The sequence below is a fragment of the Pseudochaenichthys georgianus genome, chromosome 8 (genome assembly GCF_902827115.2).
Source record: "Pseudochaenichthys georgianus chromosome 8, fPseGeo1.2, whole genome shotgun sequence".
Lineage (NCBI taxonomy): Eukaryota > Metazoa > Chordata > Actinopteri > Perciformes > Channichthyidae > Pseudochaenichthys > Pseudochaenichthys georgianus.
In genome coordinates this window covers 34288802-34309925 of record NC_047510.2, presented here as the reverse complement: position 1 = coordinate 34309925, position 21124 = coordinate 34288802, and the positions used below count along the sequence as shown (strand labels likewise).

Sequence of the window (21124 nt, the reverse complement as noted above, 5' to 3'; positions counted from 1 at the left end):
AGACCGAAGATCTGTAGTCGTTTACTTCTCTATTGCTCTCGTTTAAACTTTATATCTTTGACTTGTAGCAGAACAGACGGTGGGAACTAACATCTGGGAATGTGTTTAAATGTATTTATTTTTCAGTAAAGTAAGCTGAGCAAACAGCATTGTAGAAAAAGTATGTTTAGCGTGGAAATGCTCTCGTCTTTTACACTTTTTCTTCAATACCTTTCGCTCCTTTAAGTAACTTTGATTATAGTTTAATCCAGTTAAATGCTGGTCATTTTAGATTGAATGCATGTGAAGCTACAAAAGTACACTTAATTAATGTTGATATCTCAAGCGTAGGGATGCAAAGTTAACCAGATGTTATTCAAATTGCAATATTTAAATCAGTGATTAAAATATATTTGGTAAGGCAAAACCTGTGTAAATGTCTGAATGAAGTGGCGCTGCAGCGAAGTCCTGGACTACAAAATGTATTTAACTTAATGAAAGCATTTTGCATGACTAGCCACTCATGTTTCACACTTCCTGGGTAAAGACCTCCATATCTCCCTCTATCCCACTCCTGACATTGTTAGTGGAGCGTGGGTTCACTCGCTGTACATTTAATTTCACTGAAGCTGCTTCACCCTGATGTGATTATCAGGAAGCCTTTGGACTCTGTGACTATCACTCCCTCAGATAGGAGGGGCGTTATCCAATCTTATATCTGATGGCTGAGGTTCTGAGTGCATAGGTAACGAGATACAGCTGATCAGTTAACAGGAGGAGAACATGGTTGTAAATCAGGCATCAGATTAGTTACATAATCAGAGAAAGCTTTGGTAAGAACGTGACCAAGCAGTGATGACGTATTTTTATAAATATTGCAGAAAATAAGCAGTGTGGCAAACACACTTGTATGATACTCACATGTTTAATTAAGCAGGATAATCTCCACATATTAACATCACTTTTATATATGTTGAAGCTTAAATGCAATCTCCAGAAGTAAAAAGCTAACGTTATGGTTTTAAAGAAACTACAGCACGGTCACATGACTTCACGTCACCACCGCTAAGCTAAAGGAGGCTAATGTTGGGCTATAAAGGAACTACAGCACGGTCACATGACTTCACGTCACCACCGCTAAGCTAAAGGTGGCTAATGTTGGGCTATAAAGGAACTACAGCACGGTCACATGACTTCACGTCGCCTCCGCTAAGCTAAAGGAGGCTAATGTTGAACATTTAGTTGTCTCATTTAGACACTTTTATGACGCATCAAATACAAATCTTGTTAGCTTGTGTTACCCATAGTCCTAATTTCTGGCATGTTGCCAAAACAGGCTGCCTTACATGGTAAACAAACAAACAAACAAAAGGGGCAAATGATGAAGTAAAAAAAATGAAATAAATAGCAGTCATGTTTACTGGTTTTAGGACTCATTCCTGCACCACTTTATTGTTAAACATTCAAATGTACTCACTTACAGCAAAGACAGGTGTGTGTGTGTGTGTGTGTGTGTGTGTGTGTGTGTGTGTGTGTGTGTGTGTGTGTGTGTGTGTGTGTGTGTGTGTGTGTGTGTGTGTGTGTGTGTGTGTGTGTGTGTGTGTGTGTGTGTGTGTGTGTGTGTGTGTGTGTGTGTGTGTGTGTGTGGTGTGTGTGTGTGTGTGTGTGTGTGTGTGTGTGTGTGTGTGTGTGTGTGTGTGTGTGTGTGTGTGTGTGTGTGTGTGTGTGTGTGTGTGTGTGTGTGTGTGTGTGTGTGTGTGTGTGTGTGTGTGTGTGTGTGTGTGTGTGTGTGTGTGTGTGTGTGTGTGTGGTGTGTGTGTGTGTGTGTGTGTGTGTGTGTGTGTGTGTGTGTGTGTGTGTACAAGGACACCTGCCGGTTACCGGAGCTAAAGCTAAATTACTGTTTGTTCCGAAACAAAAATGGATGTCACGGTAACACCGATGTTCTCGTCAAGGTTATTCTCGGTTTAAATGTTCAGTTGGTTTCCATTTTACTTTCAGAGTGACATTTTATTTAGTTTTTTTTTCAGAATGGTTCATTTTCTTGGTGGTTTCAGGCTCGGCGTCTTTCAGATAACGAAAACGTGTGGAGCCCAATGTTCATGTGACTGGTTGGAAGGGTGTAGCAGCTACATTTTTTTTGATGGCATTTGTGCTTGCAAGACAAATTAGTTTCCAACTGGGTAAACTCACATCTTAAAGTCGAACATTAACTCTGTATTAAAGATCAACGTTTCCTTTACACTTTGAGCAATTATCACAATGATCAATTACAACAACTTGTAAACTCAGAAATTAGGACCTTGTTTTAGTTTCAGGGATATCTCAGTAAAATGTGGCAACGTGCAAATGTCTCTTCTTCATCAACATGTGTCCCCTCTTCTTCATGTCTCTTCTACATCAACACGTGTCCCCTCTTCTTCATGTCTCTTCTACATCAACATGTGTCCCCTCTTCTCCATGTCTCTTCTACATCAACATGTGTCCCCTCTTCTCCATGTCTCTTCTTCATCAACATGTGTCCCCTCTTCTTCATGTCTCTTCTACATCAACATGTGTCCCCTCTTCTTCATGTCTCTTCTACATCAACATGTGTCCCCTCTTCTCCATGTCTCTTCTTCATCAACACGTGTCCCCTCTTCTTCATGTCTCTTCTACATCAACATGTGTCCCCTCTTCTTCATGTCTCTTCTTCATCAACATGTGTCCCCTCTTCTTCATGTCTCCTCTACATCAACATGTGTCCCCTCTTCTTCATGTCTCTTCTACATCAACATGTGTCCCCTCTTCTTCATGTCTCCTCTACATCAACATGTGTCCCCTCTTCTTCATGTCTCTTCTACATCAACATGTGTCCCTCTTCTTCATGTCTCTTCTACATCAACATGTGTCCCCTCTTCTTCATGTCTCTTCTACATCAACATGTGTCCCCTCTTCTTCATGTCTCTTCTACATCAACATGTGTCCCCTCTTCTTCACGTCTCTTCTACATCAACATGTGTCCCCTCTTCTTCATGTCTCTTCTACATCAACATGTGTCCCCTCTTCTTCATGTCTCTTCTACATCAACATGTGTCCCCTCTTCTCCATGTCTCTTCTACATCAACACGTGTCCCCTCTTCTTCACGTCTCTTCTACATCAACATGTGTCCCCTCTTCTTCATGTCTCTTCTACATCAACATGTGTCCCCTCTTCTTCATGTCTCCTCTACATCAACATGTGTCCCCTCTTCTTCATGTCTCTTCTACATCAACATGTGTCCCCTCTTCTTCATGTCTCTTCTACATCAACATGTGTCCCCTCTTCTTCATGTCTCTTCTACATCAACATGTGTCCCCTCTTATTCATGTCTCTTCTACATCAACATGTGTCCCCTCTTCTTCATGTCTCTTCTACATCAACATGTGTCCCCTCTTCTTCATGTCTCTTCTACATCAACATGTGTCCCCTCTTCTTCATGTCTCTTCTACATCAACATGTGTCCCCTCTTCTCCATGTCTCTTCTACATCAACATGTGTCCCCTCTTCTTCATGTCTCTTCTACATCAACATGTGTCCCCTCTTCTTCACGTCTCTTCTACATCAACATGTGTCCCCTCTTCTTCATGTCTCTTCTACATCAACATGTGTCCCCTCTTCTTCATGTCTCTTCTTCATCAACATGTGTCCCCTCTTCTTCATGTCTCCTCTACATCAACATGTGTCCCCTCTTCTTCATGTCTCTTCTACATCAACATGTGTCCCCTCTTCTCATGTCTCTTCTTCATCAACATGTGTCCCCTCTTCTTCATGTCTCTTCTACATCAACATGTGTCCCCTCTTCTTCATGTCTCTTCTACATCAACATGTGTCCCCTCTTCTTCATGTCTCTTTACATCAACACGTGTCCCCTCTTCTTCATGTCTCTTCTACATCAACATGTGTCCCCTCTTCTTCATGTCTCTTCTACATCAACATGTGTCCCCTCTTCTTCATGTCTCTTCTACATCAACACGTGTCCCCTCTTCTTCATGTCTCTTACATCAACATGTGTCCCCTCTTCTTCATGTCTCTTCTACATCAACATGTGTCCCCTCTTCTTCATGTCTCTTCTACATCAACATGTGTCCCCTCTTCTTCATGTCTCTTCTACATCAACATGTGTCCCCTCTTCTTCATGTCTCTTCTACATCAACATGTGTCCCCTTTTCTTCATGTCTCTCCTACATCATGTGTCCCCTCTTCTTCATGTCTCTTCTACATCAACATGTGTCCCCTCTTCTTCATGTCTCTTCTACATCAACATGTGTTCCCTCTTTTTCTTGTCTCTTACATCAACATGTGTCCCCTCTTCTTCATGTCTCTTCTACATCAACATGTGTCCCCTCTTCTCCATGTCTCTTCTACATCAACATGTGTCCCCTCTTCCTCATGTCTCTTCTACATCAACATGTTGTCCCCTCTTCTCCATGTCTCTTCTACATCAACATGTGTCCCCTCTTCTCCATGTCTATTCTACATCAACATGTGTCCCCTCTTCTTCATGTCTCTTCTACATCAACATGTGTCCCCTCTTCTTCATGTCTCTTCCACATCAACATGTGTCCCCTCTTCTTCATGTCTCTTCTACATCAACATGTGTCCCCTCTTCTACATCAACATGTGTCCCCTCTGTGGAAAGAGACTCTGAAAGTTTCAGGAACAAAGATTCTCTCTCTTTTTGATCCATTTCTATAAAAACCTGTCTGAAAATGAGCTGATCAGATTTTGTCCACTTTATGATGTCATAACGATGTGTTGTCTTGTGTAACCATTAGCCAATCAGCAACCAAGGTAACCCCCCCCCCCCTTATCACCTGAATCTCCTCCTTGCCGGTTACCGGAGCTAAAGCTAAATTACTGTTTGTTCCGAAACAAAAATGGATGTCACGGTAACACCGATGTTCTCGTCAAGGTTATTCTCGGTTTAAATGTTCAGTTGGTTTCCATTTTACTTTCAGAGTGACATTTTATTTAGTTTTTTTTTCAGAATGGTTCATTTTCTTGGTGGTTTCAGGCTCGGCGTCTTTCAGATAACGAAAACGTGTGGAGCCCAATGTTCATGTGACTGGTTGGAAGGGTGTAGCAGCTACATTTTTTTTGATGGCATTTGTGCTTGCAAGACAAATTAGTTTCCAACTGGGTAAACTCACATCTTAAAGTCGAACATTAACTCTGTATTAAAGATCAACGTTTCCTTTACACTTTGAGCAATTATCACAATGATCAATTACAACAACTTGTAAACTCAGAAATTAGGACCTTGTTTTAGTTTCAGGGATTATCTCAGTAAAATGTGGCAACGTGCAAATGTCTCTTCTTCATCAACATGTGTCCCCTCTTCTTCATGTCTCTTCTACATCAACATGTGTCCCCTCTTCTTCATGTCTCTTCTACATCAACATGTGTCCCCTCTTCTCCATGTCTCTTCTACATCAACATGTGTCCCCTCTTCTTCATGTCTCTTCTACATCAACATGTGTCCCCTCTTCTTCATGTCTCTTCTACATCAACATGTGTCCCCTCTTCTTCATGTCTCTTCTACATCAACATGTGTCCCCTCTTCTCCATGTCTCTTCTTCATCAACATGTGTCCCCTCTTCTTCATGTCTCTTCTACATCAACATGTGTCCCCTCTTCTTCATGTCTCTTCTTCATCAACATGTGTCCCCTCTTCTTCATGTCTCTTCTACATCAACATGTGTCCCCTCTTCTTCATGTCTCTTCTACATCAACATGTGTCCCCTCTTCTTCATGTCTCTTCTACATCATCATTTGTCCCCTCTTCTTCATGTCTCTTCTACATCAACATGTGTCCCCTCTTCTTCATGTCTCTTCTACATCAACATGTGTCCCCTCTTCTTCATGTCTCTTCTACATCAACATGTGTCCCCTCTTCTTCATGTCTCTTCTACATCAACATGTGTCCCCTCTTCTTCATGTCTCTTCTACATCAACATGTGTCCCCTCTTCTTCATGTCTCTTCTACATCAACATGTGTCCCCTCTTCTTCATGTCTCTTCTACATCAACATGTGTCCCCTCTTCTCATGTCTCTTCTACATCAACATGTGTCCCCTCTTCTTCATGTCTCTTCTACATCAACATGTGTCCCCTCTTCTTCATGTCTCTTCTACATCAACATGTGTCCCCTCTTCTTCATGTCTCTTCTACATCAACATGTGTCCCCTCTTCTTCATGTCTCTTCTACATCAACATGTGTCCCCTCTTCTTCATGTCTCTTCTACATCAACATGTGTCCCCTCTTCTTCATGTCTCTTCTACATCAACATGTGTCCCCTCTTCTTCATGTCTCTTCTACATCAACATGTGTCCCCTCTTCTTCATGTCTCTTCTACATCAACATGTGTCCCCTCTTCTTCATGTCTCTTCTACATCAACATGTGTCCCCTCTTCTTCATGTCTCTTCTACATCAACATGTGTCCCCTCTCTCCATGTCTCTTCTACATCAACATGTGTCCCCTCTTCTTCATGTCTCTTCTACATCAACATGTGTCCCCTCTTCTTCATGTCTCTTCTACATCAACATGTGTCCCCTCTTCTTCATGTCTCCTCTACATCAACATGTGTCCCCTCTTCTTCATGTCTCTTCTACATCAACATGTGTCCCCTCTTCTTCATGTCTCTTCTACATCAACATGTGTCCCCTCTTCTTCATGTCTCTTCTACATCACCATGTGTCCCCTCTTCTTCATGTCTCTTCTACATCAACATGTGTCCCCTCTTCTTCATGTCTCTTCTACATCAACATGTGTCCCCTCTTCTTCATGTCTCTTCTACATCAACATGTGTCCCCTCTTCTTCATGTCTCTTTACATCAACATGTGTCCCCTCTTCTTCATGTCTCTTCTACATCAACATGTGTCCCCTCTTCTTCATGTCTCTTCTACATCAACATGTGTCCCCTCTTCTTCATGTCTCTTCTACATCAACATGTGTCCCCTCTTCTTCATGTCTCTTACATCAACACGTGTCCCCTCTTCTTCATGTCTCTTCTACATCAACATGTGTCCCCTCTTCTTCATGTCTCTTCTACATCAACATGTGTCCCCTCTTCTTCATGTCTCTTACATCAACACGTGTCCCCTCTTCTTCATGTCTCTTACATCAACACGTGTCCCCTCTTCTTCATGTCTCTTCTACATCAACATGTGTCCCCTCTTCTTCATGTCTCTTCTACATCAACATGTGTCCCCTCTTCTTCATGTCTCTTCTACATCAACATGTGTCCCCTCTTCTTCATGTCTCTTACATCAACACGTGTCCCCTCTTCTTCATGTCTCTTCTACATCAACATGTGTCCCCTCTTCTTCATGTCTCTTCTACATCAACATGTGTCCCCTCTTCTTCATGTCTCTTCTACATCAACATGTGTCCCCTCTTCTCCATGTCTCTTCTACATCAACATGTGTCCCCTCTTCTTCATGTCTCTTCTACATCAACATGTGTCCCCTCTTCTTCATGTCTCTTCTACATCAACATGTGTCCCCTCTTCTTCATGTCTCTTCTACATCAACATGTGTCCCCTCTTCTTCATGTCTCCTCTACATCAACATGTGTCCCCTCTTCTACATCAACATGTGTCCCCTCTGTGGAAAGAGACTCTCAAAGTTTCAGGAACAAAGATTCTCTCTCTTTTTGATCCATTTCTATAAAAACCTGTCTGAAAATGAGCTGATCAGATTTTGTCCACTTTATGATGTCATAACGATGTGTTGTCTTGGTAACCATTAGCCAATCAGCAACCAAGGTAACCCCCCCCCTTATCACCTGAATCTCCTCTAGAGATCCATTGAGTTCTTTGTAACCAAATGTCTCTCAGAGGGGCGTGGGGAGGGGCTCCTTATTTTCATCTAAAGTAACAGACAGAGAATCAGCACTTTGGAAACAGGGCTGAAACAGAGAGGATTATGGGTAATGCTGTAATGATCTGTTTGGTGTTTCAGCCAATCAGAGACAGGCTCTGGATATATCTGAGAGCTAAAATTAAGCACTTTTTAAGACGCACACATTTTCAAAAGCCCGTGAGGAACATATCCACAGTATTTTACTGTATATCTGTAGAGTGCAATGTTCATTGACAATACATATTGTTGTTTTTGAATTGTACTTTCTTTATTTGATTGGCAGTCAGTTGTTGATTACATGCAGACGTTTGAGTAAACAGTTATTTTGTGTTTTTTTGCAATTATTGAGTGTATTTTAATGTGTTATATACCTCGGGCTGTGGGAAACAGTATTTCGATCTTTCTGTGTGTACAAACATATTTTGAGATTGACAGTAAAGTTGACTTGGACTACTTTGACTTAGATATTGAAGTAGCCTAGTAGCTGTATCTATCACACTAATTCATAAAGCAAGTTAGACATGTTGAAGTTCCGGACCTTTGCATGGGGACATTTCCTCTAACTGGACCTCGTTGAATTTTAGTGGAATACCCCTATTGTAGTTAAAGCTCTGTGTTGAATGTTTCTTTAACAACGTGTTCTTTGTTTTCCGCAGGGGCGACCCCAGTCTCGTCAAGCTAAATGTAGCCATAACCTGTGGCTACCTCCTTTACGGTGAGATGATTTCTGTTTGTACTGTTTCCACCGGTGCAAAGTCCATGTCATTCAATGTGTAGCCTACAGTGTAAGCACACAAAGAAAAGCGGTATGTAATCTGAATTTCACTGATTATATGTCAGGTTTAAAATAACACCGATCCGCACTTTAATATGTGAATAAACGCATGCATTCAACCAAAAACACACACATTAGTACGTACTGTATAAGTTAACAATGTCATAACATCCTGTGTAGTAGTTTTTATCTCCCCTGTGTACATACAAAGTCATTGATATACTAAGTGCTCAATTGTATATCAATTACGAACCACAACACCTTTTCAAACTCTGATTTTATTAATAATAATTAGAGCTGGGACTCGATTAAAAAAAATTAATCTAATTAATTAGAGGCTTTGTAATTAATTAATCGAAATTAATTGCATTTTTAATCAAATATACATATTTGACCTGAGAACAGTGAGAAGCAATTTTCACATGGATGTGACTCCAGGTGGTCGACAGTCGAGTGCAGTCCAGTGAGCCAGGGAGCTGGTTATTCTCTCAGACGTGGACTGACTTATCCTGGCCCTGAAACCAGTCGTCTGGTTGAGTGTGGGTTGGGTCAGGGTGTGGTTCCTTGCACTCGGAGTCGGGCTAACGTCCACGCTAGCTGCTACATGCTTTGCATTTAGGTGATACTTTAGGCTTGATGTGCTGCGGTGATATGCAAATTCCTTTTTGCATGATTTGCACACAGCCGTGCTCTCATCGACGCTTCCACCCGTCCGTTTTTTAAAACAAAATGTCCCATCCACAGGGCGACCAAAGCGGTCTCATCAGCTTGTTCGTTCATGTTTGACTATTGTTCACCGTGGTTTGTTGTTGTTTGAAGTCCCGTGCTGAAGTCATGAACGTTAGTTGGTGCTCCAGTATAATCGGTACGCCTGAAACTCATCCAGTGAGAAACGTTCCGCTGTGCAAAAATAAGTGCGATTAAAATGCGTACATTTTTTTTTTTAATGCGTTAATTTTTGTGTAATTAATTAATCTTAATTAACGCGTTAAAGTCCCGGCCCTAATAATAATACATTACACTTATTTATTACATGGCTTAGTTGAATACTCGATTCTGATTGGTCAATTCAGAACATGTGACACCTTTGTTAATCCAGAACAGACAGACCGCTGCCAAGGATTTATTGACCGTTGTTAAGGACGCTCACATCTGCAGAAAGGAGTTCGGTCGATTTAACTGTGAACTGGGACAAGAAAACAGACGTAGACAGGCGACACATATTCAGTGTGCAGTTCCTTTGGCATCAGGGCTGGATATCTGGATACTTCCCAAGGTTTGACTTCATGAATTGTGCTACTTTTAAAGCAAGCAGCGATGTTTTCAAATCAAAAAGGTCCGCAAAAACGCTATCGAAGCAGTTCCTACCGTTGCTACATATTTCAAACGGTAACAACGGACAACATATCGTTACTTTGAGAATGTGGCCGTGTGTAATAAGCGGGATAATGTGCAGCGACTTGGTCATTATGGGTAAAAGAACACACACACACACTCTGTGTACATCCGCTCACTTTACGCACGAGATGACCCTGAACTCACCACTTTTCCTGGTGCTCAAAGCGCTTGTTTTTTTTTAGTTAAATTGATTTTTTGTTTTCAATAAGTTAAAGGGGGACAATATGTTTTTTTATGTATTGGTTTTTCCCACACATAACAGGAGAAAATACAGAGTACAAATGCAGGTGCTATATTACAATATGACAAAACAATAATGATAATAAAATAAAAAGAGAGAAATAAACCAAAATGACAGAAACAGAAACTATAAAGTTGTGTTTATGGAGTATTTTCTCTACTCCGTTTACTCTGAAGCAGTGATTCTCAAATGGGGGTACGCGGACCCCTAGGGGTACGTTGGGGTACTGCAGGGGGTACGTGAGATAGGTTAATTAAAAAAATACCCTGCATGACTACAAAAATAATCTTAGTACAATAAGTTAAATAGAAAACACAATTTTATATAAAATATTCCTAGAACCACCAAGGGGGTTCTCAAAGAACTCCACCTGCTCCCCGTTTCACACGCTCCATTCCAAACTCCTGGTCCCCACGTACAAAGCCTTTGGGTTCAAGAAAAGCGCTTAAGAAATATAATTATTATATAAACATGTCAGATGTGTGTTGTATTTTATAGTTTTAATAATATATCATTTTGTTCATTGGTTTGTTAAATATATATTAATTCAATTGAAAAACTCGCTTTTTTTCATGCATAAAGATGAACATATCCTTAGTTTGATGTAATGCATGCATGACGGAGTTAATCGATCACACACTGAGGGAACATCACTATATTGTAATTATTCAAATAGGCTTTTTCTATCAGAACATTTTGGGGTCGGTCAGGGGGTACTTGGCTGAGAAAATGTTTTCAAGGGGGTACATTACTGAATAAAGTTTGAGAAGCTCTGCTCGAAAGGTCACGACCACACTTCAGATGTCCTATAACAGTGTTTTTCAAAGCGGGGGCCCCGACCCCCCGGGGGCCGCCAGGGGGCGCCAGAGGGGTCGCGCAAAGTTTGAGGGAAAAGGGAATGTTTTTCTTTTTTTAAAGTTACATTTATTTTTTTAGATGTTATTTAAAAACTGCATATCTATCTGTGTCCTTTGATGCCAATCTTTTAATATTTTGTATTTATTATTTTTTTTTTTTTTGAAATCACACGACCGTGTTTATATATATGAATATAAATACCTTTATTGTTAATATTACTGTTGAATATTATATATAAATAGCTTTCAAAAATGCTAAAAATATATGTTAATTGTTCATATTACTGTTCAAAATTATATAATATTATAAAGACAGAAATCACATCACATATGTTTACTGTTGAATATTGTGTTAAGAATGTTTAATGAATGACAAACAAAAGATAAATACAAAAAATAAATTGAAGAATAACTGATTATTAATTATTAATACAAATATATATTAAGAAAACGTATTGAGCTGTATGATTAATTTGTCATATTTCCCATCATAATGTACTAATCATTGTAAAAAAAAATTGCAACAGGGGGGTCCCCGCCAGACGATAATGCTATATGGGGTCCTTGGCGTGGCAATGTTTGGGACCCCCGTCCTATAACATGCCAGCTTTACCTGTTTCCACTTTCTCCACCCGTTTAAAGGCAGTAATGTTCATAAAGCAGTGGTTTCATGGTGTTGACCGGCTCTCTGTCCCTCCGTCCTCAGACCTCGTGCTGCTGGCCACTAACTGGAGCACGATGGGCGACGGCTTCTTCGTCTGCCACCACTTGGCGGCGCTGTATGCATACGGATATGTTCTGGTGAGTAGATCACTCTTCAGATTTAGAGTGTGAAAAGTCAGGGTTAGAGGAAGCGTTCAGTTCAATGAACTGTATAATAGTTACTTTTTAAATCTCCAGCTGCACACGGCTTTATCTCAGTAAATGTATTACCATTGTCAGAGGTGGGAGAGTACTCAGACCTTGTACTTGAGTAAAAGTAGAAGCACTCAGACCTTGTACTTGAGGAAAAGTAGAAGCACTCAGACCTTGTACTTGAGTAAAAGTAGAAGCACTCAGACCTTGTAGTTGAGTAAAAGTAGAAGTACTCAGACCTTGTAGTTGAGTAAAAGTAGAAGTACTCAGACCTTGTACTTGAGGAAAAGTAGAAGTACTCAGACCTTGTACTTGAGTAAAAGTAGAAGCACTCAGACCTTGTAGTTGAGTAAAAGTAGAAGTACTCAGACCTTGTAGTTGAGTAAAAGTAGAAGTACTCAGACCTTGTACTTGAGGAAAAGTAGAAGTACTCAGACCTTGTACTTGAGTAAAAGTAGAAGCACTCAGACCTTGTAGTTGAGTAAAAGTAGAAGTACTCAGACCTTGTACTTGAGGAAAAGTAGAAGTACTCAGACCTTGTACTTGAGTAAAAGTAGAAGCACTCAGACCTTGTAGTTGAGTAAAAGTAGAAGTACTCAGACCTTGTACTTGAGTAAAAGTAGAAGTACTCAGACCTTGTACTTGAGTAAAAGTAGAAGTACTCAGACCTTGTACTTGAGGAAAAGTAGAAGTACTCAGACCTTGTACTTGAGTAAAAGTGGAAGTACTCAGATCTTGTTCTTGAGTAAAAGTAGAAGTACTCGGATCTTGTGCTTGAGTAAAAGTAAAAGTACTCAGATATTGTACTCTACTAAAAGTAGAAGTACTCTGATCTTGTGCTTGAGTAAAAGTAAAAGTACTCAGATCTTATACTTGAGTAAAAGTAGCAGCACTCAGACCTTGTACTTGAGTAAAAGTAGAAGCACTCAGACCTTGTACTTGAGTAAAAGTGGAAGTACTCAGATCTTGTACTTGAGTAAAAGTAGAAGTACTCGGATCTTGTGCTTGAGTAAAAGTAAAAGTACTCAGGTCTTGTACTTGAGTAAAGTAGAAGTACTCAGAGATTGTGTACTTGAGTAAAAGTAGAAGTACTCAGATCTTGTACTTGAGTAAAAGTACTCATATCTTGTACTTGAGTAAAAGTAGAAGTACCAGAGTGTAGGAATACTCTGTTACAGTAAAAGTCCTCATTCAAAATGTTCCTCAAGTGAAAGTAGAAAAGTATTCTCATCAAAATATAGTGAAAGACAGTGAAAGTAGTCAGTTATTTCAGAATAATATATATGATATGTTTTATAATGATTGATCATGAAAGTGTTCTCAAAGCTGGTGAAGGTGCAGCTAGTCTGAAGTACTTTGTAGACTGCAGGGTAGCTGGTGAAGGTGCAGCTAGTCTGAAGTACTTTGTAGACTGCAGGGTAGCTGGTGAAGGTGCAGCTAGTCTGGAGTACTTTGTAGACTGCAGGGTAGCTGGTGAAGGTGCAGCTAGTCTGAAGTACTTTGTAGACTGCAGGGTAGCTGGTGGATTTACTCCAGGTGGAACTAAAGTCTGATTCAACACTTGATTATATTTCACATCATTCATCCAGATCTGAGAAGTAACTAAAGGGATTAAATACATGTGGTGCAGTAGAAGTACATCATGTACCTCTGAACTGTAGTGGAGTAGAAGTACACCATGTACCTCTGAACTGTAGTGGAGTAGAAGTACATCATGTACCTCTGAACTGTAGTGGAGTAGAAGTACATCATGTACCTCTGAACTGTAGTGGAGTAGAAGTACATCATGTACCTCTGAACTGTAGTGGAGTAGAAGTACAAAGTAACAACACATTGAACTACTCGAGTAAAGTACAAGTATCTCTAAATTGTACTTAAGTAAATGGACTTAGTTACTTTACACCTCCGACCATTGTATTGACTTAGAATGCAATTGGAGACATGACACTATTCCAATGTTTAATTGTTCCTTTCTCTTTGTGTAAGGTCATAATCCCTGGGAAGGGGGAGATAGTATTGTTGTTGTTTATGTTTTGTAAATTGCCTCCGTGTTGGTTTGTGAAGCACTTTGAGTTACCTTGTTTGTTTGAGAAGTGCTCTATAAATAAAGTTTGATTTGATTGCAGTCTCGAGGCGTGCTTCCCTACTTTGCAAACTTCCGCCTCATTTCAGAGCTGTCCACACCGTTTGTGAACCAAAGGTGAGTCAGCATCACTTTACCCTCTACCTTTCAACATATCCCAGAATGCATTGCAACAAGTGTTCTATTTCTGTCTGTCAATACGAAAAGTCCTGCAGCGAAAATTGAGGGGAAAGTAATTAGGATCATAATCAAAATACTTGATTTACTTCAATTGTGCCGAGTAAATATTGCTCCATTTTAGAATAACAAATTACTTTAATCAAAAGTAACAAATATAATCATATGAACTTTTTTTAATCTATTTTTAAATTAATCTAAAGATACAATGAACAGATACATTTAATTGACAAATGATCAATAACAAAATCCCCTTCCTCCCTGCAGGTGGTTCTTCGAGTCGTTAAAGTACCCTCGCTCTCACCGCCTCGTCGTTATAAACGGCGTTGCCATGGCGGTCGTCTTCTTCCTGGTCCGCTGCGCCGTCATGCCGTCCTATTGGTCCAGCGTCTTTGCCACTTTCGGCACGGAGGCCTTCACTAGGCTGGGCCTCGCCGCTCAAGTGGCGTGGATCTCCTCCTGCATCGCGCTGGACATCCTGAACGTCATCTGGATGTACAAGATCGCCCGCGGCTGCTACAAGGTGATGAAAGGAAGATGGGGGGCGAGGAAAGGAAAGGAGGAGGTATCGGAGAAGAAGGAGTTAACAGAGAAGGAGGTGGAGAAAAAAGACGGGAAGCACGTCAACAACCACACGGACTGAAGGGGGCGAAAGGAAATGTAGGAACGGGAAGTACGGAGGAAGGGGAAATCCTCACAGACCCACGTGATGGTCCCGACACGAGACAAAGAGACTCTCGAGCTCCAGCCTTTGCAGCTCAGTGTCGGGACGGAGGCAGAAAGCACACTTTTAACTCCGTCTGTCACCTTTTCGTTCGTCCTTTTACCCATCATACCCCCCCCTCCTTCAGCCTCTGAAGCGCCTGCGAAAGACAGGATTTTTTTGCAGGATCGCAAAGTCTGACCGAGCCTTCGGAAGACGACCATCTCTCGCTGATTTCCCCCCCGAACATCCTTCATCTACTCCGTCCACGCTCGAGGAGACGCTCCCGTGTGCAGTGTTCGTGAATCTACAGGGCTCTCGTCTTAAAACTCATCAGACCTCACGATAAGAGACAGAAAAACACCATAATGCCTCTTCTACAGTATCACCTGCTGTGGCCTCCTTGTAAGAAAGTGGCACCTGCCTATTACCAGCCATGCCCCTCCAACGCCCCGTGAACAATTCGGATTATATATATATTAAAATATTTAGAATATGCATGCAGGAAAGACACACTCTCTAACACCCTGTAAGTCCTGTGTCCACACAGCGTCTCTGAGCAGAGGCTTTTTTCAATGTTTCTGGGAAGATATCTCGACAACTTTTGATATTTTTTCCGTTTGACATCAGCTGGTAGATCCGTGAAAGTAGGGCGATCCGCGTACAGATCAACGCTCACCGGAGAAACATCAATGTACATCAAATGAGCTTTTTTGGTTATAGCTGTTTCCATGGTAACAAAACTAACTTCTCGTCTTTGTACGGAGGGCATTCGCGTACGGAGATAAGAGTTCAACACTAACGATAGAGAAAGACAACAAATACGCTTTTCTGTCTTTTGTATAATGGAGAAACACGGTCTCAAGTGAGCTTCTCCTCCACATACGTCGGGTGGTCTGTGTACTACGATAACAGTTTAACATTTAACGGAGAAAACATCCATGTACAACAAATGAGCGTTTCGGTTTTTGTTGCTTCCATCTGAAAGCAGTCGAACACAAGCTTCTCCTCGACGTACGGGGGGGGGGGCAATCTGCGATATGGAGATAAAAGTTCCACAGGTTCTCCAGCTCACCGTAAAAAAACATTCATGCAATGTTTTCAATGGCCGAAAGACTCAAGCTTCTCCTCCACGGACGGAGGGTGATCCTCGTACAGAGAGATCCGTGTATGGAAACAAAAGTTCTGCTCACCGTAGAAAACATCCGTGTGCAACGACTTCGCTTTGTGGGTTTTGTAATGATTGTTTCGAACACGAGATTGTCCTCAGCCTACGGAGGGCGGTCCGCATATAGAAGTGAAACTCTCACTGGCAGCAACATTCATGTACAACAAATTCTCTTTTTCGTCTTTGTTATAATTGTTTCTCTCCGAATAGCGCAATCAAGCTCCTCCTCCAATTTCAAGAGTGACGTCAATCTGAGAAGTCAGTCAAGTTAATATCAACTCGGAGCGTTTGAAGCGGCCACACAAAAAACAGAGGGTGAGCTTTTAGAAATAAGAGAACAGAGAGAAAACGCCTCTCTGTGGACACGGCTTCTCACAGGACAATTTTTTGCCTTTTCAGTATTCATTGTCGGCATCGCCCCGCTGTATTTTTATTTTACCCGCCCTGAAGTTACATCCAATTCATTTTACATCCATCGCAACCCTCTGCCTCACTGGATACTCCACTGGCCAGCTTTCGGTTTTGTTCTACCTCTCCCCCTGCCTTACAAAGACCTCCCGCCGTCGTGAGAAAACTTTTTTTTTGTTATTCTTTCTACTGTACCGTGATTTTAGCCTTCGATATGTTATCTGTTGTGATATCACTGATTCAGAGGGACACCTTCGACCCAGCCAATGCAGTAACGTGTGTCTTTCTAAAGAAACACCCCCCCCCCCCCCCACAATGGAAGTCTTTATACTTCCTCTGATCACGTTTTTTTGTTCTCCGCGACTCTGAGAATCTAATCAGACAAGGGAAAGGGAAAAGTCCACAAACATTTGGACTTTTTCCTCCCACTTCCTTTCCACCAGTTGGCACAATCATAGCGTGCGAACGATATAATTGAAGCCCTTCAGAAACACTGACATGGTGCTCTTTTTCTTGCAGAATGTCAGCAGTAGGAATGCTAGCAATACGACCATTTCTTTCCAAACGTTTCTACATAATTTGGATGTATCCATTTATGGCAATCTGCATGTTGTTGTTTTTCTTTTCTGTATAAATTGTAAATCACTTCAGAGCATGGTAACATATTTCTGTGATGCCTTAGCGACTAGTCATTATAGGTGAATAACATCTAGATATGAAACTGCATTAATCCGATGCTTAAAAAGGGGTTTGTCTTCCAAAATGTCTCGCCTCTCGGAGCGGACTGAATGCATGTATTTGTTCTTTACTTTCCTCCGCGCTGCATGTCTGTACAGTTAATTCTCATACAGTAGCTCTGTATGGCCGACTCACTCATCATCAACCACGTTCTCTGTGTGGCAGTTTTTTTTTTACAACTTCGTGAACTCCACGACTACATCGCTGATATTATGACGGGCAGAGATACAGGCTTTTGTCACACAACAAGAAATGTATAAATGTCATTGTTGCTTATAGGAGAACTCCACCGATTTAAAAATGGGGGAAATCACGATGAATAGCTTAAAAAACGATGCAGAGTTTCGTCGAGTTTCCATCTGTGAATTTTAACCAAAACTACAGCTTAAAAAAATCTGCAAGAAAAAAGAGGGTGTGTCAAAGTGACGTCATTAAAACAACAATGGAAAAACGATATTTCTATGAAGGTGACTTTTATTTTTATTTTCTCTGTCACTATTTATTAACTTTTCAATGTAAATGCATTTAAGGTACGTCACTGTGACACACTTTTAAATACAAATGTATCCGTGTTTTGCAATTTTAAGATGTGTATTAAAACAGATACACACTTAGTATTTTTCTTTAACTTTTTTTTTTTTTTTACTTAAACCTTTTGCCTACATTGCCCACAATGCAACGCTTCAATTCAAGTGTGTAGCCGCTAATTATGCCGTTTTTGTTTATTTCTAATTTTTCCAGTCAGGTTTTTTTTATTTCACAAAAATGCTAATTAAAACAAAGTCTTTAAAAAAAAAATGTAACCCTTTATTCCACAACTTCGTACTACCCATAATGCAACACTTCATTCTAGCGTTTCAGGTGTTCCAATGGTGGCTCATTCAGTCAGGTTTTATTTGTTTTTGCCAATTTAAAAAGCACATAAAAACAGGAAGTACCAGCTCATTCTGCCCAATTATATTTATTTGTATATTACACATATAGTTGTACTAAACAAACCCATTTTTTATTTATTTTTAACCTATGTAGTGGCACTTCCCAAGACGTGAAAACAGCTTGTGTGTGTCCAAACGGTGGAGTTCCCCTTTAAGCCTTTAATTGGAACAGATAATGGAGAATATCTCACTGTGTTGCTATGGAGACGACCTCCTGTCTGTCTGTCATCACCACAGAGGAGGGGCTACAGTATCTTGTGCCTTTTTTAACACAAACGGTGGATGTGATGCAGCCAGTTCTTGGATTAGCATGACTTTCTAATGTAATACCAGTGATTATCTCCTCTGTACTCCACATGTATACTCTTTGTATATATTTTTATAACCTCTTGCCTGCACAATGATTAATCCGGCCAAGTATTATAATCCAAAGCGGATCCCTTTTCTCGGGGAGTTTTGTGTTTTTCTCCTGAAATACAGGGAGGTATGTCTCTATGAATGTTGTGATTTTAGTTATTTAGTGGCATTAGAGATGCGCTCACAGTGTCCCGAGGCAGTCAGAATGGAAATTATATTTTTTCACTTTACGACAGGTTAGTAAACAGGGAGGCTAACATCTCATTTCTCCAGCCTCCTAATCTCGAAGCTGTGAATAGTTGTAGAAAGAAACTGTAATATCAAAAAAAATCAGAGTACACTGTGGGGAATGAGCCGAGAAGCGGGTGCACTTCTTCGTTTTGTTTTGCCGTCTTTGAGTTTTAAACTGCTCGTGCACAAAGTAAAACGACACTCACGAGAATCGCAATGTACCGGAGAGAGTTTTTGTATGTTTCAGGGTTTTCTACAGTATATATTTCAACACCTGATATATGTGTCTCGCACCCTGGGGATGTTCGGACGGAACGAATTGATGGATTAAAAAAATTAAAAAAGGCTGCTATTGTAAAGGCCGGGATCTGAATCGTATCAGGTTAGAACAACCACATTTGCCTTTTCTTTCTTTTTTTTGGGGAGGCCAACGTTCATTATGTCAAATAATGAATATATTTAAAGATATATATATTATTAAGGTATATACAAACCTGTGTATATCAAAGTATTGAACACTGATGCACCAATTAAACAAATTTTAAGTGTGTTTAATTTCTCTTCTTTCTTAGGTACATTAAAACAGAGCTGCATCAGAATCTGGTACTTAAACAGTACATCTTACACCTGGTACTTGGGCAGTTTTGATGTCAAGTTTGATTCTATTAAATAACATGGATTAAGAATTGTATAATGATTGAAAATGACTGGAAAAATTGCGGATAAATTGACAGCAAATATGATTTTTCTTTTGATTGACTTGCCAGTGTGGCTTGTGTTGTTTCCCCCTCTTTGACTTGTTTTTATTTGTGTCTTTTAATGCAATGCAATCTCTTTAATTTCTTTGTTTTCTGGAGATTTTAATGTGAAACAGCCTACACTACACGCAGGCCTCGTCTGAGCGTCGTCTACAATGACCACTACTAATGATCATGTAACTGTAGTGCTGGAAGTTGAGACTTACTTGAAAGTGTTGCTCTTCAATAAAGTTGAAGACCAAGAGAAAACGGTTGCCTGGCTCTTTCGTTCTTACTCTACACTTACAGGTTAAATATATAACATTCTGCATTTTTTTTAATATCTAAAATACTACTACACCTATGCAGGGCCGTCATGCAGACTGCGTGGGGCCTCACCTTGCGGAGGGGGCCTCATCTTGCGGAGGGGGCCTCATCTTGCGGAGGGTGCCTCAACTGAGCCGAAAATTGAAGACAAAAAAAAATGGATGGACTTTTATTAATCCCCCGTGGGGAAATTGTTTCTCTGCATTTGACCCATCCTAGTGTTAGGAGCAGTGTGCTGCCATTTTGAACGGCGCCCGGGGAGCAGTGTGGGGAACGGTGCCTTGCAGGTCCGCTGCAACTCTTACTACTTTTAAATCCAGGCTGAAGACTTTTCTTTTTGTCGCTGCTTTTAATTGAACTATTCATATATTAAACTGCACTGTAACTTTTATCCATGTATTTTTCCTTTTAATGTTTATTTTATTAGCTTTTCTTTTTTAATGCTTAATGTCTTTCATTTTTTTGTAAAGCACTTTGAATTGCCTTGCTCAGGGACACCTCGGTAGCACTTGGTCTTGCCGGGACTTGAACTGGTGACCTTCCAGTTGCCAAGCCGAGTCCCCATCGACTTCGCCACCACACCAAAATGCAGTGCAATTAGTGTGGTTTCGCTGCTGCGAGGCTCCACCCCCCCCCCTCATGTTGGCCAGGGACGGCCCTGCACCTATGTTAGATATTTTGTTGAGTTGCCTACTTCAATCATCCCAAATGTTTTGACCAAATTGTAAACCTAGTGAAATCTTTCTGTATGTATTAGCATTGGTATCTTCTAGAAGCTATCACAGATTTACTTTTTATCCAATTTCAAGCTACAATTGTAAGCTATACTTTTAGATCGTGGTTGTTATTTAACTATATATGTTAACCAGACAAAAGATATGTCATTGTACGTCTTGGACAGAAGTTCTTACAGAAACAAGCTAAGCTAACTTTTGCCGTTAGCTAGTAGGCCCAGTGTCCTATCTCCACCAGTAAAACTGCTTTATTCTGTGTTTTAATCACCTGGTCCATTTGTTTAAAGAGGAAGAGACCTGAGGATAAATTGGCTTCAGTAAAAAATCTCTGAACAACAATTACTTAACCAACGTTAACCGGGAGAAATGGACAGCAATGGTGGCGAAGTCAACAATCCCCATGATACTATGCTACGTTAAAAAAAAATGACCTATTGTGCGTTTTAAATGTTCATTCTTACAATGCCAGTTTTTACTTTTGCTCCTACAGTATATCTTGGAGCAGGGATGACGTGTTTTTGTTGGTCATCCTGG

General features: G+C 40.6%; 1 protein-coding gene across 1 annotated transcript in view; it reads left to right on the top strand.

Annotated features, from left to right (window-relative positions):
• Nucleotides 1–19799, top strand: part of tlcd4b (TLC domain containing 4b) — a 43370-nt gene extending 23571 nt beyond the window's left edge. The window contains exons 4-7 of the mRNA XM_034088978.2: nucleotides 8523–8581; nucleotides 11844–11938; nucleotides 14119–14192; nucleotides 14520–19799. Of these exons, the coding sequence (XP_033944869.1) occupies nucleotides 8523–8581; nucleotides 11844–11938; nucleotides 14119–14192; nucleotides 14520–14895 (604 nt within the window). The 3' untranslated portion in view covers nucleotides 14896–19799. The remainder of the gene's footprint in view (nucleotides 1–8522; nucleotides 8582–11843; nucleotides 11939–14118; nucleotides 14193–14519) is intronic.
• The last annotated feature ends 1325 nt before the right edge of the window (nucleotides 19800–21124 follow it).